Source organism: Parasteatoda tepidariorum, chromosome 3 (genome assembly GCF_043381705.1).
Source record: "Parasteatoda tepidariorum isolate YZ-2023 chromosome 3, CAS_Ptep_4.0, whole genome shotgun sequence".
Taxonomy (NCBI): Eukaryota; Metazoa; Arthropoda; class Arachnida; order Araneae; family Theridiidae; genus Parasteatoda; species Parasteatoda tepidariorum.
In genome coordinates, this window is record NC_092206.1 from 84,653,480 (window position 1) to 84,669,396 (window position 15,917).

Genomic DNA, 15,917 nt, shown 5'->3' on the forward strand with positions numbered 1-15,917 from the left:
TCACACTTTTAAATATGATAGTTTAATAAAATATAACGTGTAAAGAATCCTTTTAGGATGTAACTAATATCGTTAAGCAAATACGAGTGTAAGGATTGCAAGTAGCATAAATAGGTATGTGGATTCTGGGGCAAGTTTTTCGATTCAAGCATAGCCACTCGGCGGCTATGATTCAAGTCCCTGAAAAGAGTGTTATCACTGGAAGCAAAAGAAAAAAAAAAGAAAGGAAAGAAAAAAAAACGCATTCAATTATAAAAAATAGTGGATATATATTCAAAGAAAATCTAAATTCATTTTTTGAGTAAAAGTATGTGGTAGTTATTCTACTGTGTAAACTTACATATTTCCTACAAAATATCCCTACTTTTTTTTAATGTGAAGAACACTTTAATTTTATAGGCGATCTTTCTCTCAAATATTTTGATTCCTTAAAGATTTATTATTAAATTTATTTGAAAATCGTAATGAACTATTTTCCGAGAGTTAAATATTTATGCGTTAAAAAATTTATTTACTTAAATAAAAGCAATAGATTTCAAGTTTTTGTGTCTGTAGTCATTCATTGGATATTACCTGGGGCTGTTGTCCCCTTGGTCCCCTTCCTTCACGCAGCTGAAGTTTTCCATGGAACAGTCATTTAATATTCGATCGATTATTTCTTGTTTTTTTATTTTAAATAGTTTTTCCTCTTAGAATAATAGTTTCTGGTGTTCCCTCCCACCTATAAAAAGAAGAAAAAAAAACTTTTCCATGTTGCACAGATTGACGCATGAGAAAAACGCAACTCCATCTCTCTTGTCAAGTGCCCTCAAAAGTTCTGACGCACGAGTGCCTCTCTACACCCCTTTTTCTCACCTAAGAATATAAAAACTGCTTTGACTACCTTTTTTTAGATGCATTTCTATGCGGCGCGCCTATATTCATTGATCCCATTGTCAGAGGCTTTAGATTCCAGGAAGAATGAAGTAGAATAAATCTCTGACATTTACCCTTAAAACTCATTAAACATTCGATATAGTTTTGTACAATTCATACTATAGTAATTCATTATATTTCGGTTTAATTAAAATCATTTCTCTTTTTTTTTTCTAGATAAATGGCGTAATATGATGAGTACAGGTACAACGCCTACTCCTCCGGCCCCCCGGACTTCCCCTGGTAAATGTCCTACCGTGGGGGGTCGGGCTGAAGGAGGGTTTCTACAATATGTCCAACTTCTTAATCCCAGGAGTAGTATGTCCATTACTAATACAAAAGGCTTACTCAATATGCCTGGGCAGAACAACTGTTTCCTCAACAGTGCTGTACAGGTAAGGGAATTTTTTTAAATTTTATTTCTGGAGATAAGAATTATTTCCATGTACATGTTTCATTTGGGTATCTCTCTTTATCTTATAAAGAAGTCTTATCTTCAATTAAGACATTTCTTTTTTAGAAAGTACATATTTACTTAATATACGCAGGCTGTAAATAAGATTGGGAGCAAACAAACTCGATTCTTGTTTAAAATGTTGTGCGGAAAATTCCTATTGGCCACACTGCCAGCACTGCTTTATAATTACCCTAACATCTTTGGTCTAATTGAACAGGCAGATAAAGGAGTTCCCAACTTTATTTTATTACACTTGCGCGAATTTAAGATGATAGTTGCAATTTTTGTGAATATATTTTAAGGTGTTAATCAGAATTAATTTACATCATAATACCTAACTTTTTTTTATAATGTGTAGTCTCAAAATACATCTTAAAAATTCAAAACATTTTTTTAAAATTATTCTGTCGAAGAAACATATTTACAGCATATTGCAACACTGAGAAAAAATTAGGGTGAAAACTTCCAGAATGTTGTAAAATGTTCCGTGTTTCTGATTCTTATGAGAACACCAAAAAGCGCGTTTTTTTTTAATTTTTTTTTTATTGAAGCTTTTTTGTAATGATTTTGGTAAAATTATCAATAAAATATGTTATATAGTATTTGATAAAATATGGTAAATACTATAGAATTTGGTAATTTTATCATACCTTAGAGCGTGGTATAAAAACCATTTGTTCGGTTAAATTTACTACTCAGTTTTGTAATTTTTACCAAATGTGTAGTAAGAACTATAAATTTTTGAAACCTGAATTTCAGGTAAACCTTTACCCTATGAACGGAATAACTATCAAATGAATGGTCTAAATACATATTTTGTTTTATTATCCAGAATTATGTTTTTTTTCTTTCTTTTACCCAGAAATGTCATTAATATATATTACGGTAATTTTACCCGAATTTTTTCTCCATGAAAATATCTGCAAGATATCTGTTACATAGAGGAAGAGAAAACGCATTAAAATATATTTTTTGTACCAGATCCCGGAAAACTTTAAAAAAAATCAGTAGTGGCAAAAAGTAAGAAAATGATTTTTCGATTTATGTCAGTTTCTTTTTCGCCTGGAAAAAAAAAACCCAACTAGAAACTACGCAGATTTTTTTACTAAATTTTATTACGAGATATCTGCATTTGCTCATTTCTGGAAGATTTATAACTAGTTTTTTACAAAGGTTCATGTTAAGGTCTACTTCATGTTTAATTTATAAGATGCACCACGTGGAATCAAAAGACTGAGATTTGTGAGATTTTTTTTTAATCATCTCGTATAAGAAACAGGTTTACGTGAAAAGTAAAGAAATTACGCCATTTTCTTATGTATACCTTACTGAATATTAAATTACGCGTATTAAAAAGTAAAAAAAAAAGAGGGAGTGAATATTGTTTTTGTATGAAAACGCTCCAGTTGAATTAACAACATTTATGTTTTTTTTTATACGCTTATTTCTGAAGTTATTAATTGTTATGCCTTGATATTACTGAAACATGTTATTTTTCTTTACTAGTTCTTTTTTCTGATATGTTGAGCACGTAGTATTTGTGTGCGATTTAAAAAGCTGTTTTGTAACTTACAAAGTAATTTAAAAGGAGTTTTCGGGTTTATTCAGTTTATAGTTATAAATATTTTTAAGTTACAACGTAACCCCTCTCCCCTCTCAACCACTGTTTTTTTTGTTGTTGTTTTTATTACAAAAGTTTTTGTAGCATTTTGTTTTTCATATTTTATTTTATTTCATAACCGTCGTTGAACAGCCGACTCAATTTTTTGGGTTTAAGACTACTGATGTTCAACTCCGTAGCCTTGTAATTTTGAAACCAATCCAGAAGACAAGGGAATTCCTGCATAAAGTATTGGAAGAAATTTGCCTTCGTGGGGGACTTATTGATGGAACTAATCCGCATTCGCGTTATATAGAGAAGAAAACCACGAGAACCTCCCACGGTTGACCTGACGGCATAGGGGCTCTAACCCATGATCCGTCTACCACTGAGGATATTTCACGTCAGCACTCTGGTCGGCACAAGCCGGATGCGGATTCGTATCGACCAGCCATCGTGGGATTCGAACCCGGTTCACCTCATTGGAAGGCGAACGCTCTATCCCCTGAGCCATCGCGGCTCTTGTTTTTCATATTGTAATAATCTTATTGGTAGATTAGTTCATTAAAAATTAGAGAGAGAAAATAAGACTTAGTTAATTAACTTATAAATTCACAGCAAAACCGTACTGAACAATTAAAATAGATTTTTTATAAAATGATGTAACGCAGAAGCACATTGTTATTTTTTTCTTTCTAGATATACTACATAAATTGTCCGAATTTATATCTATCTATCTGAAATATATTAAAGACTACTTCCGTTATGATATTTAAACAACGAACTAAATCATTTGTTTCGTCATCAGAATGACGTTGATACTTCACCCCCTCTTCACTTTATCACCTGATTTCAGCTTTTTTGTTTGAAGCGCGCGTCTGGCAGGTGTGTCTACTACCGAGGTTTTATTTGAGGGTGTCTTTTTTTGAAATGGTTGACTGAACCTTTTCTCAATCGACCCTGACTTTGGTGTATCAGTCAATAAATATTAATTTTGATCTTTTTGTTTCCGGAAAGAATTAATTTATCATGTTTGATTTAAGAGGATTTATTTAATGCATTGTCTCTTTTTCTCAAAGGAATCTTTTTTTCAATGAAAATTGGTGCTTTGTTTATTAAATTGTAAATTGTTTTGAAAAATATGATGATTAATTTTCACGGTTAATATATTGGGCTCGTCAATAGTTTCTTAAAGCGCTGAGGAAACAAGCAAAAATTATTTTTCAAAACATTATAATGTATCGAAGTATAATATTGTATCGAAATAGATTGCTTTTTTGTTAAAATTTTTTAAAATTAATGCGATATTTTAAATTTTATTATTGATTAAGGAAATTTTTGGGTTTTTGAATGGTTAAAAAGGGTGCAATAAAATCATTTTTTCGAAACTTGTTCTTTGACTAAAATATTTTTTACAGTTTCACGAAATTTGCATTGCATTTATATTTAATAAAATTTTTATGTTATGATTGAGTTCTTTGGATTGCATCTTTCAGTAAGCAAATGCCTTGCAAAAGTTTAGAATTACTTATTAGTTTTGTAATTCTCTTAGCTTTGCAAAATTTGCATTCTATTAATGTGTTTTAATACTTTTAATGTGATCTCTGAATTAAATATTTTTGTTTCTTTAACTTTATTGACTAAATCTCATTACGTAGGTTATGAAATAAAATTTATAAAATTCTTCTGAATTACATATTTCTATTTTCAAAATTAGTTTATTAAAATTCTTCATAAACAGCTTATTAAATATTAAAATACATTATTAATAAAAAAATATTTTTAAAAATATGGATACCAGTTTTCAATTGTATATTTCTATCTTATTTATTATTAAATTGTAAATTTTATCATATTTCTATCCTATTACTATCATAACAAAATTTACTCAACAACATTAATTATAAAAAGATGTGTGCTATATTCTTTTAAATTACATAACTCTATCTTCATGAATCATAATTTGCACTACATTAATTTTTGTAAGTAATTTTTACTATATTAAACACTCCTTTTTTTTTCTTTTAAATTTTTTTTGTTTTCTTGACTTTAAAAAGGAACCTATTTTGTATTCTAATTAATTCTAATAAACACCTTTGTTGTTCTTTGTAATAATTATTTAGGTTGTTTGTATGATCCTTTTTATCCCAAATAAATTTTTACGATATGTATCAATGAGTTTTTTTTTTTTTTAAATTCAAAAATCGTAATCATTCAAAGAGGATTAAAATAGAAACAGTAACTATGAGTTTCAAACCTAAAATATAAGTTAGAATGCTATCCCCGTTTCATTATTATTTCAAAGAAATGATAACTTATAACATCATGAAATAGAACAATTAAACATAAGCATTTGATGAGACCTAACTTAGAATAGCGCTGTTTGGTAAAAGTAAGGAAGTGTCCTGACGGTCACACTTTTCAGTCTGTCCGACCGGTTTTTAATTGTAGAGTCGCTGCTTACGAGTCTCTCTCTTATTTTAAAAAGAAGGGTCACCGACTCTGGGGTATCTTATTTGATGTCATCATTTCTGAATCGTTCCCGTGTCCCTCTCGGCCACTTATTAATTAAGCGGCATCTTCCAATAATTTCCTGGGTAATTAGCATAGTTGTACTTGAACTCGATATCATAGCTATCAAATATATCATAGTTAAATTAAATATATTTCTATTAAATATAGCATAGCTGTTAAATTTTAAAAAACAAAAGTCAATTTTCCTATTTTGGACGCAATTAAAAACGAAGGTAAAAACAAGTCTACTTATTAGTGTACATAATTGGAAGAAATTATAATAGTTGCGTAAAAGTGACATTCATTTTTTTTTCCAATTAGCGTTACTGCGCTGCTATGATATTTATATTTAAAAAAAGATAATAAGAAAAGAGTTAATGCATTAAAATACGAAAAAAAAAACTACCTTATGCAAAATCTGGTTTCATCTTTTGATGTAGCTATAATTATAAACCTAAAATTGACTTAAAATTAGTTTCTTATAATATTATTGATTTTTTGATGCTTAATGATCAATAATTCACTATTGCATTAAAAGAAAATTAATTGTTTGATTACAATAAAAACAACTTTACCGACAACTAACTTTTGAAAACAAATTCTTAATTTAAAATTAAATAAAATTTGCAGTGAAAAACATTGCCTTAAAGCTTATTATTATTTTATATTTACTTTGCGAAAGAAGCACAAACAGTTCTTCTCATTTTAAAATTTCCACTATGTCATCAAAGTTTTTATGTTATTTTATTTTTATTTATTTATTGGAGACAAAATTGTGCTAGAAACTATAATTATTTGTGTATCACCCATAAAATCCATTTTTACCGTAAAATATTAGATCGTACTTTTTACATTAATATTTGTTTAATTACAGTGATACATTGATTTTACTATAATTATTATTGTAAAAATTATGGTACATCACAGATTTTTGTTCCGTAACATGTTCCAGTAAAAATGGATTCTACTGTAAAATGTACAGCCACCCTGAGTGTAGGTACTTTTTTCCGCAATTTTTTAAAGTCTAGTAGAGATAACCATTTTTTTTATAACTGCTGTTTACATTTAAAAAAAATATATGAGTTGATTTTACAGAATTGAAAAATTCAGCTGTATTACGTATCGAATTAAACTATTTTATGTTTAATTCAACATTCCCCTTAAAAAAAAACAAAAAAACATTGTCATTTATAATTATTATTATTTTGAATTTATCCTTTTCAACGCTCAAAATAGTTGACAACTAATAAATGATTAATCGACAAAATTTCAAATAACCTTTTCAATCCATAACCCGTCAGTATTTCTTCAAATCTATATTAAATTGTTATTGGAAAATAATTTATTTCAATGCCAGGTTTCCATTTATTCTTTTCAGTTATCAGACAATAATAATGGCACTTTTCGTTTCAATAACACTTAAAACTCTCGCAATAATTCTTTTGTTCCGTCAAACTTTACGCAACAGGACTTTATTGTTGCATCTGAACCACTGTATTGTAGAGAATAATGTATTGTAATTAAAAAAATAAATTAAAAATGTCCCCCCCCCCAGGCAGTGACTCTACAATATGTTCATAACGTTTTGTTTTTCTCTCTGTGACGCTCTTCTTCGCCGGAAACAAACCTCATTATGTTGGACATGGTTGACCGACTGACCCCCCAATCCCCCTTTTGCAGAATCTTAATTCATTTCACTTGTGTTTTCTAATCTCACGTTGTTCTCCGCGAAGCCCCAGGCGTAAATTAGTACTACTCATAATTGTTTCGATTCACGAACTTTTTCAGTCTTGATTTACAATGCTTGATTTTAAGAAATCTTTGCTTTTATTTTTCCTCCACCGTTTATATTGAGGTTTTCTCGAAATCACTTATAATTCGCTTTTATGTCCTCTTTCAATATTTTTTTTAAAACTTCCTGTTCTACCTCTTGTTTATCATTTCATCAATCTTAAAGTTCTAAATTAAGTTAATTATATATATTTTAATCGATTTTAAAATTAAAAAATCCCCGAACTCTCAGAGTATGGTAAAGTTTACCGTCTTTCTGGATATATGGGAACACTAAAAAACTCAGTAATATTTACCAAAGCGCTTTGGTAATGATTTTGATAAAATTAACTATAAAATATGGTTTTTGTGATAAAATTAGGAAAAATGTGGTAAAATTTGGTCTTTTTAACATGATACCTTAGATCATGGTATATGAACCGTTTAATCGATGAAATTTACTTTTCAGTTTTTGCGTATTTTACTAAATGTGGAGTAATAAGAATTACAGTTTTAAAAATCAAAATTTCCTATAAACCGTTACAATATGAACAGAAAAATTACCAAATGAATAGTTACCATATATTTTGATTTCTATTACCAGAATTATGTTATTTTTTCTTACCAGAAATGTCATTACCATGCAGCTCAGTTATTTTACCATTTTTTCCCCCGTGTAAATAAATATTTGTCATGAAAATAATTTTTAATTTTATAAATTTTGTAAGATTTTTTGTCAATTTCTTTATTTGCTTATAATCCATGCTTTTACGATAAAATGGATTTCTATTTCGTCTATCTTTGAAGTGTTAAATGTGCTTTATAAATTATAAATTTTAAGTAGAAATTCTGATAGGGAAAATGTATCAGAAGTATACAATCACAATTAAAAAGATATTGTCTTGATGAAGTTGTCATCCATCCGATTATTTGTGTACCATTCGAATGACTAAAAATGAAAATGCTGTAAAGATGATTATTTGTTAAATAAATATGATCTGAAATCTTAATTGTCAGTTGTAATCAGTTCGTAGATAAATTTATATCAGTTTGTATCTGTTTTTCAAAAGCTCGATTACCGCATAAAGTAACGTTTTTTAGCATTAAATATGTTATTTTTTATAACAGTTGTAAGTTAGTAACACTTATACTTGAAAAGTGCATTGTCTGGGCTCATAATAATTTTCAAAAATTGAGAATTCATTAATTTTATTGATTTTCATTTAGGTGGGAAAATGTCGCTAGACTAGTAGTTTTAAATAATTTTTTTTTAAATATTTAACCTATTTGTCCTGAGGTTTTTTTACGGTATGACAATACGCATTGTTTAAATTTATGCTTTAATTCGAGTTTTAAACACTTAAATTGTGATTTTTTGATTTTCATTGGCGAAAAAATTTCTAAAATCTCCTTCCAATTCAGAGTAAAAATTTTACAGCTTTCCAAAATCAGCGCTCTTATCCTTGATGGAAGGTTTCGCTTTTTTAACCCCACGCATTCCGATCCTCCCCGAGGGGCACAAGTATCACCTTTGATCCCTTTTGGGGGAGGAAACACCGTTTTGCTCTCTAGCGACCGTTGGAATTGTATGTATTTTTTTTTTCACTGCACGAACCCTCCTATGCGTTTTGCGGAGTAAAAAAGTGTAGGTATGCCCCTTGAAAAGGGGCCATCTGCTCCTCATCACATTTGCACAGCTCAGTGGCTTCCCTTTGCACCCCTCGCTGACAACAAGTCTGTATCAGCTTCTCTAATGGACCCTGTCGAGTGATACGCCAACCCCACTTGTGAATACAAAATAAAATAAAAAGGTCTGTGGGTTGTTTTCCAGACTTGACTTTATTACCATTGGGGGTTGATTGTTGGGTTTCTTTCAAGATTGATATTTCCGTTGGAGAAAAGGGAAAACGTCTTGGCTTGTAACAGAGATGTTTCCTTTCCTGTCACCAGTTTTAAATGTCTGCTGATTGCAGTTTTTTATATTTGTTTAACAATACATATCAAATATTTCAAACTGTTGTTGCTTACTTTTTGTTATCTTCTTGTTCATATGGAGATTGTATTTGATTATGATCCGGACGATCCTGGAAAAATTCAAACAGTCGTTGCGAAACTAAGATGTAAATTATTTTTTATTGTGTTTGACCACCGTAATTTATCATGGATACGAAATCTCATAATTTCAATTTTTAATTTAAAACTATTACAAAGAAATTTGTAGATTTTTTTTTATAACTGGCATCAGACTTTATTTCTTTTAAGGACCATTTGATCTCTGTTAATTGAAACTCTTCGTCTGTCAAACATCTGAGTGTTGTTTTGATTGCCTAATTTTAACTCTATAGCTGATTTTTGAATAAATAAATAAAAAACAAAAGAACGTTTATTGACAATTTGCTTTAAAAAAATTTGTACTTTATTTACGGAAATTTTTTTTATATCGAAGTCATTTGAAATTTATGTAAAGTAGTAATATATTTTGTCCCCTTCAATTATCTATTAAAACTATGACAATCGCTTAACTTTCTGTTGAGTGTGGTAATTTTATCAAGTTTATATTGATGTTTATATTTAAAAACTTATAATAGATTTTAGCTTTCTGATAGGTTTAGACTTTTTGTGTTGTTGAAACATTTAAAGAAAAATTATTAACTAACGCACTAAGTTTTCATTTCACTGGCGACGCATTCCATTACTTTTTCCTCTATCCTACAATAAGGTGGAATTATGAATTAATCGTTTTTTTTCTCTCGCCAGGTCAGTGTGGTTAATGACTGCTATTTTTATTTCTCAAAAGTAATAGGAGTGAATTATATGTTATTTCTATCTTCCTTCGATTTATCCATTCTTTGACATAGTAACTTAATATTATACTATTTCCCTTCTTCAAATCTGGTTGAATAGGAATGTCACCTCCGCTTTGTCATTCAACAGAAAGTAAAACTATTACCTATCATCATTTTATGATATAGATATACTTTACATTAAATTCCATCCAGTTTATGGCTCCAAATTGCTACAAAAATGATTCCTAGACGTGATCCGAAACTTGATATAAAAATGGTAAAAAAAAAATGATGGGGGAGGCGTCTCGTGCCCGACGCGAGGCCCATTGTTCGGAATGGGTTGTAGAAAAGATAACTCTTTTGTATGGACCATCGAAACTAAATGTTCCTAGTGTAGCATCTAAGACGTATTTAATTCCACACGCTCCGTCGACTACGACATCCGGTGTCCGAAATTTCGTCTTAGAAAATGCCGATTACGAGATAATCTTGGACGTTTTGTCTCTGAGACCATTGATTTTGTGAATGATGTTAAACTGCAATCGAAAGTTTAAATCTCTGATCTTAGCCTTCATTTACTGTTAAATGAGGGGTTTGCCGCGTGTCCTGCCGCACGCCATCATTTAAAGGGGTACTTGAGTGGCATTGATATACTTCTCACCTTGACACGCAGGCTATTATCCTTCCTTACGAAGTTTAGTTGTTTTCATGTACTGGAAAAGAATTAATTCAAGTCCTTACGTTATCTTTGTTGAACTGAGATCTTAGCTCATGTCACTGTACGTCCCTTTACCTAACACCGGATATTGTTGGCGAATTTCGTCACTTGACTTTTTTTTTTAAAAGTAAATCTTCTCATTCATAGATTTCTGATAGTAGTTTTTCTTTGGCAGCTTTAAAAAAGTTAGAATAGATAATTTGCTCGTCCATCCGTATCTGTGTCATTGTCCCTGTACTTGATTTTGAAATCATGGAACTTTTTTAATAAAAACTCTGCAAAATACTGAAAAATGTAAGCTACTTAAGGTTAGTTCATTTTAAGGATATAAGTTAGAATTGAGTAGGAAGCAAATGAGATATGTTTCTTGAAGTATTGGATATAAATATGGTGTTGTTTAGTAGAATTGCCTAAAATCTTATCGCTAATTTTAGCTAGTTACACAAATATTTGTTAATTGTGAAACGATAACAAAAAAACTTTGTTTAGCAGTATAAATTCGATATTTCGGGGCACATTCGCGAAAAAGAAAAAAAGAATAGTTACGTTATTTTGAGTTTTGGTGGGCTTATAATACTAACGCTATTAAAGAAGCTTTAATAAGTATTTAACTACCCTAAATAACTTAAATAAGGTTTTGTCTACAGAACCAGCTCGAAACTATTTTTTTAAATAACTTTCTTACTGTTTTTAAAATAACATTTATTTATTTATTTTATAGCTTCCTTTAGCGATTCTGATTTAAAATAATTGCCATTTTTGATTTTTTTTAAAAATTAAATTAAATTTGCATAATTTATATCCTGAATGTATTTCTTGAAAATTTTTACAACGTAATGAATTTCATAAAAAAATCTAAAACCAAACGCCCTCAATTGTCATAATGTAATAGGAGTTTTCATAAAATTGACTTTTATTTAAGTTCGTAGTTTGCAGAGTTGATGAAAATTTAATAGACGTTTTTGTTCTTGTTACTTTAAAAATTGTCCTAGTAGAAAAATAATCCAAATTATTAGCTCCTCTCAGTTAAGGGTATGGACATATCGTTGAACATTAATTCCCCGTACTCATTTTTGTAAAATCATTAAGTAAATTTTGAAGGCTAATATTATGCGTCATATTTAGAGAAAACTTTGAGATTACAAACTAAATAACTACTTTATATGAAACTAAATAACTACTTTACATAAAACTAAATTTAATTCTGATATGTATAAAATATGATTTTATTCTTGCTTCAAAATTAAAATAATATTTAAATTCTTTTTTTAAAAAAATGTGTCTTGAATAGTTTTTAGTTTTCTTTGAACAAAATATATATATATATTTTAAATATTCGCTGTTTTTCTTCCAGGTTCTTTGGCATTTGGATATTTTTCGCCGAAGTTTTAGAGAGTTGTGTGGTCATGCCTGCATGGAAGATTCTTGCATATTTTGTGCATTAAAAGTAAGTTTTCAGCTCATTTTTGTGTGCTTGTATTAAGTAAGCTACAATTAATTTCTACCTTTAAAAAAAGGAATCTTTAGTGATTATCATTTAGAAATAAATTTTCAGCTTTAAATATATACTTAATGTTTTTTTATTTTTTATTTATCAATCTTTTGATACACTAGTCAATTTAGTTTATAGTATCGAATCATGTATGAAACCATTTTCTCAAAAAACGTTTTCGCCTAAAGTATTGCTTTCAAATAAAATAAAGCACACCAAGTTAGCTTTTGTGTAACAAGTTATTGCTACCAAATGTTTAAAATTTGAAGTTTTACTTCGAGAAAGCTATTAATCAAGATTTTTACGTAATTTAATATGAGGCATTACATTTAATATGAGGAACATTCTTAACCAAACTAAATTTTTCTTAACTAAAGAAATTCTTGTTTTCTTTTTAGGAATTATTTGCACAGTTTCAATACAGTCAAGAGTCTGCTCTACCTCCTGATGCATTACGGCGAGCATTAGCTGAAACATTTTGTGATCAAAGAAGATTTCAGCTTGGTTTCATGGACGATGCTGCTGAATGTTTCGTAAGTACCATATATTTTCTTTTGCCGAAGAAAATTTAGTAATTCGATTATTAGATATCATATTTCGTATCATATCATAACATATATATATATATATATATATATATATTAGATTATTAGATAAACATATTTCGTAAATTATATTTCTGGATTAATTATAATTTTCACTTAATTATAGTTTTACATCTCGAAACATTTTTAATAAGTACTATTTAACTCAATTATTATTTTGACTTTTCTCTGGTAGCTCTATAAATTTTGGAATTTTATGTAAAGGATTTATTTTTGTGAAAATGGCATAATTTAATGTACTAAAATGCTTATTAAAGTTTGTTTGTGTGTGTAAAGTTTTTAATGTAAAACTAAATGTATTATAGGAAAACATTTTAATGAGGATACATTTCCACATTGCAAATAATGAGTCAGAAGACATGTGTAGTGCTGTTCATTGTATACCTCATCAAAAGTTTGCTATGACGTTGGTCGAACAAGTAAGTAACTTTTTTTTAAATGTACTAAGTTTACATTTATTTATTTTTGAGTTACTAACAGAATTAAAATTATTATTAATCTTAGTCCTTCATTTAAAACATTTTATTGAGTGTTTCAATGTTTGGCTAATTTTTAATATATTTGTTATTATAGACTGTGTGTCATTCTTGTGGTGCTACCTCTGAACCATTACCGTTCACGCAAATGGTGCATTATGTGCCCTCTTCAGCTCTTTGGTGAGTATAAAATTGAAATCATTATTTTAATTTCTTTAACCCCTTCTCTCTCGCTCCCGTCAAAATCACGGGGTGAGCTTTCGTCTCGTATTTCTAGTGTTCATGATATTTCCGGGCGGGAGTGTTCAAAAGTAATGCACCAAAAAAGTTTAAATATATCCATCTCTTGTGCCCAGGATTTTTTTATTTCTCATTTTATTCACTAGATGGCAGCACCAGAAAATTATTAATGTAACTGGAGATGTTTACTTTAAACTAGATTTCAGCACTATCTTAATATTTGTATTTGTTATATGTATTTCGTACTCTTAGCTCAGCTACGCATGCTCTTTGTAAATGTACGTGGTTTGTGTTCTGTCATAAAATATTTTTCAATATTATGTACTACGTTGTGGAGTCAGAGTTATATGGATATATGGAGTTTTAAATTTCAATCTAAAAAAATTCCAAAAATGAAAATTGAATACAAATATTGTACATACACCTTTTTTTCCCTTTAAATTTCTTGAATGAAAAAAATAGGCATTTTTATGACTATTTTCTTGAAAATAAGATTAGTTATTTTATAATAGGTTACAGATCATTTTAGAAAAATTGATTGGAATTCTTTCTTTGAGTGTTTCTTTTTACTTTAAATCAAATCAATTTCTTTATTTAGTGTTTTCATTTGATACTTTTTCATTTATTGATGACATAATTTTTCTCCTGTTTAAAATTTATAAATTTTTACTGTTAAAAAAAATTCTTAAACTGTTAATTTTATTTATAATAATAAATTTTTTTAAAATTTATGTTAATAATTTGTTTGTAACAATCAACTTTGAATTAATCAACTTTTATGTACGCCAACTTTTAGAAGAAATGTCTTACTTTCAAATTCAATTATTAAATAATTTTACATTTGCTGATTTCTTCTATTTAATGTTTATAGGATGGAGCATATATTGATTTTTTATTAATACACTAATATGATATCTATCTATCTATCTATATCTATCTATATCTATCTATATCTCTATATCTCNTATATATATATATTATTTTTGTTAAAAGCAATAATAATTTGCATAAAACAATTATAAAATTATTTTAAATAGCTCTCAAGCAAAGTTGATGAAAGAGCAAAATGATCAGACACCAAATTTCAGTGAACTACTGAAGAAGGCCGGTGGTTTAGGAGATTTAAGAGACTGTCCGGTAATTATGAACTTATTATTAACTTATTATTATGACCTTATTTATTATTATTGCTTATTATACTTATTTTAATAGTGCTGTGCAATAATTCAATCTATTCTATTTTTCCTGACCTCTTTCCATTTTTTTTTGAAAATAAAGGTACCATATTTAATTGCCAGTGACAACAAGAGTACGATTTTTGTTGATTTTTTGGATATAAAATCAAGGCAAATCAGTACCATTATCAGCAGTAACACAATTTCTTTAATAGTTATAACAGCAACAGAGAATTTTTGCTTGTATATTTAAAAGTTGGTACTAGTGTTAAAGAAATGGGGAATTAATTTTTTGTTATACGAGAAAATATAATACGATCAAAATATTTGTTGTGAGAACGAGTAGAAGGCAAAAACTTTTATTATCAATATAATTCTTGTTATTAGAAATGGCATCATTTCTCTTGTTACAATTAATTCTAGTGACAAATTTTAATTTCTCATGACTTTCATGAAATAAATAAAAAATATTAGACTAAGTCTTTGTATCTTTGTAACAAATTTTTGTTAGAATTATTATCAAATCCTGTATCATATCTTTCTAACAATTTTCTTCATACATATTTTTATTTTATTTTTATGCAGAAAATAATATTAAAATTTTTAATTCAAGTGATTTTTGAAAGAAGAAAGCATTTAAAGTCTAATTTTTTTTACCAACATTAAAATGCTAATGAAAATTGTTTAAAAGTATATTGAAATGACTTTTTAAATTTACTTATATGACATTTGTGACCCTTTTAAAAGTAATGTAGTATACAAATGTCAAATAATAATGAGGCTTTCATTTATAATTTTAGAGTTCTTGCGGTGCTGTAATTCAAATAAGAAAAACTTTGATGAATCGTCCAGAAATAGGTAAATTATTTTTCTACTGTTCTATATAAAATTAGTCTTGATATTATGTAATTGTGTTTCCTCTAGCTTTAGAATATTTTATGTTCCCATATTAATTTATTTAACTTTTGCAGTGAGCATTGGACTAGTTTGGGATTCTGAACGTCCTACAATTGAACATATCATGGATGTTTTTAAAACTATTGGGATGTCTTTAAAATTGCAAGATGTGAGTTTTATTTATATGAATTTAATTTTTTCTATTGAACATTTAAATTTTCATTCTATAATGTCTGAACATTTTAGATTTTTATTCAAAAGTTTCTAATGTT

The 15,917-nt window shown here is 28.4% G+C and overlaps 1 protein-coding gene across 3 annotated transcripts in view; it reads left to right on the forward strand.

Annotated features, from left to right (window-relative positions):
- The window catches only part of LOC107440583 (serine-rich adhesin for platelets), an 87,082-nt gene that overhangs the window by 54,929 nt on the left and 16,236 nt on the right, over positions 1 to 15,917 (forward strand). For all 3 annotated transcript variants that reach the window (XM_016053555.3, XM_071178920.1, XM_016053558.3), the window contains exons 2-9: positions 1,093 to 1,310; positions 12,115 to 12,207; positions 12,651 to 12,785; positions 13,163 to 13,276; positions 13,431 to 13,513; positions 14,611 to 14,710; positions 15,549 to 15,606; positions 15,720 to 15,814. In XM_016053555.3, coding sequence (XP_015909041.1) covers positions 1,093 to 1,310; positions 12,115 to 12,207; positions 12,651 to 12,785; positions 13,163 to 13,276; positions 13,431 to 13,513; positions 14,611 to 14,710; positions 15,549 to 15,606; positions 15,720 to 15,814 — 896 coding nt within the window. The remainder of the gene's footprint in view (positions 1 to 1,092; positions 1,311 to 12,114; positions 12,208 to 12,650; positions 12,786 to 13,162; positions 13,277 to 13,430; positions 13,514 to 14,610; positions 14,711 to 15,548; positions 15,607 to 15,719; positions 15,815 to 15,917) is intronic.